Source organism: Dichomitus squalens (assembly GCF_000275845.1).
Source record: "Dichomitus squalens LYAD-421 SS1 unplaced genomic scaffold DICSQscaffold_56, whole genome shotgun sequence".
Classification (NCBI taxonomy): Eukaryota; Fungi; Basidiomycota; class Agaricomycetes; order Polyporales; family Polyporaceae; genus Dichomitus; species Dichomitus squalens.
The window spans coordinates 215,105-216,963 of NW_006766938.1; the positions used below are offsets into that span (position 1 = coordinate 215,105).

Sequence of the window (1,859 nt, forward strand, 5' to 3'; positions counted from 1 at the left end):
CGTCTCTTCTTTCCTTTCTCCTCGTATCCTCTCTACCATGCATTCCCTCTTCTTACGGCACAACCCGGACACTCGTACCTACCATGGTTCCAACACCATGCTTCATATCCCCATTGTTCTCATCACTATTGTTCTTTTCGCCATTGTACTATGTGGTCACAACACCACGTGACTCCTTTGTCCCCATTCGCTATTGTTCTCCGATTAGTCAGCGACCGTGTACTTTAGTATATAAGGACAGGTCTTGCACTGGGCACCCCAGTTTGACCTCTTGTACCAATCAAGCGTTCTCACTCCCTAGACCCCTTGTGACCTCGAACCCCCAGACCCCCAGTGAACCGGTGTGCTAAGCTTGTCATCAGTCTGCGTCCTCGTTGTGCATAACCTGCACACGACCTCTTGAGTGCTGACACGCTTCGCTGTAACATTAGGTCAAACTCTTCTTTACGCCGGCTTCTCTAAGCCTAGGCATACCTCTACCTGAACGAGCTGGCACCTAAGCGAGACTGCTCAGACAAACACCACACTTACCACGCCAAAGCCAAGGAAGATCAACATTGGGAGACTGAGGACCAGCACTGGCACGTCTGTGACAGCCAACCCTGCGACAATCGTCTTTCTGGATACAACTGGACCAAAGAGGAACGAAAGGCATTCTACCCCCTCTGTGTACCCACTCCAACCCAACGAGACCTCATCCTAGAACGGATCAACAACCCGCCTCCACCACCCGCAGAGGGAAGTCGTCCTGTACGTGAAGCTGCACAAGCTGCAGCGAGTCGTCCAGGAATCCGTCCACATAGCCGACCTCAGAGTCGTGTCCCTAGCCGAGCCCCTAGTCGTCTCCCCAGCCGCACCGGCTCCCCAGCATTAGACTCCTCCCCTGCAGGAGGATCTTGTATTCCCCTTAGTACCACTCTCGCATTAACTGCCGAACGAACCGGATTCTCCGGAATCACCCCTCAACCGACTACTCAGGCAACCCAGACCCCGGCAAATTCGCCCACTACTGCGTCTACAGCGTCCCCTCCACCTACCCAGACCAAACCCATTACCACTCAGCCACTTGTCATCATGGGAACCACCCCCCTCCCAGCTAAAGTAGTTGAAAGGAAGATTCGCCAACCATCGGACTTCTCAGGGGATCGTCTCGAGGCCAGTGCCTTCCTGAACACCTGTAGGACGTACCTCCGCGTCAACAAGGATGCTTACCCTGATGATGAGGACAAGGTGATCTTTGTCCTGTCGTTTCTGGTGGGAGGAACGGCAGCCCCTTGGAGGGAAGCACGAGAGGAAGATACCTTCACCGTTGTAAGTGGCAAGGAGAAGGGATTTGGGACCTTCAACGACTTTGTCACGGAATTCAAGAAGGCGTTTGAACCCCTCTCTCCTACCTCCGACGCCATCACCAAGCTCAAAGCCCTGAAGCAAACAGGCCTTGCAGAGGACTACGTCGCCCTCTTCCGACCCCTCGCAGCACGTTCAGGGGTCAAGGAATTAGAAGTCCTGTCGGACTACTTCTTGTCTGGACTGTCCGCTGGCCTAGTCCGAAACATCCTCTCTGCACAAACACTCCCCACCGACATAGAAGGGTACTACACCTTAGCTGTTAGGTTGGACCTGCAGTGGCGTAAAGCCACCGAATATGCAAAGGCCTCCAAACCGTCCCAGTCGACGTCAACCTCCTCGAAACCCACGGGCTCGAACCCCTCCAACCCTGTGCGCTTGCGAAAGCTGACGGACGAAGAACGTGCCCTACTCACCAGCAAAGGGGCCTGCTTTCGCTGCCGTGAGGTGGGCCACATTGCCCAGAAGTGCCCCCTCCGAGGAATGATCCAAGGCAAGGCGCACCTAAGCCT

At 54.8% G+C, this 1,859-nt stretch overlaps 1 protein-coding gene across 1 annotated transcript; it reads left to right on the forward strand.

Moving 5' to 3' along the window:
- Positions 1-1,122: 1,122 nt before the first annotated feature.
- On the forward strand, positions 1,123-1,830 carry DICSQDRAFT_17874 (uncharacterized protein; the record flags this gene model as incomplete). Its single annotated transcript, XM_007369853.1, has 1 exon — positions 1,123-1,830. A coding segment is annotated over one exon (708 nt), but the record flags the coding sequence as incomplete, so codon positions are not given.
- Positions 1,831-1,859: the final 29 nt, after the last annotated feature.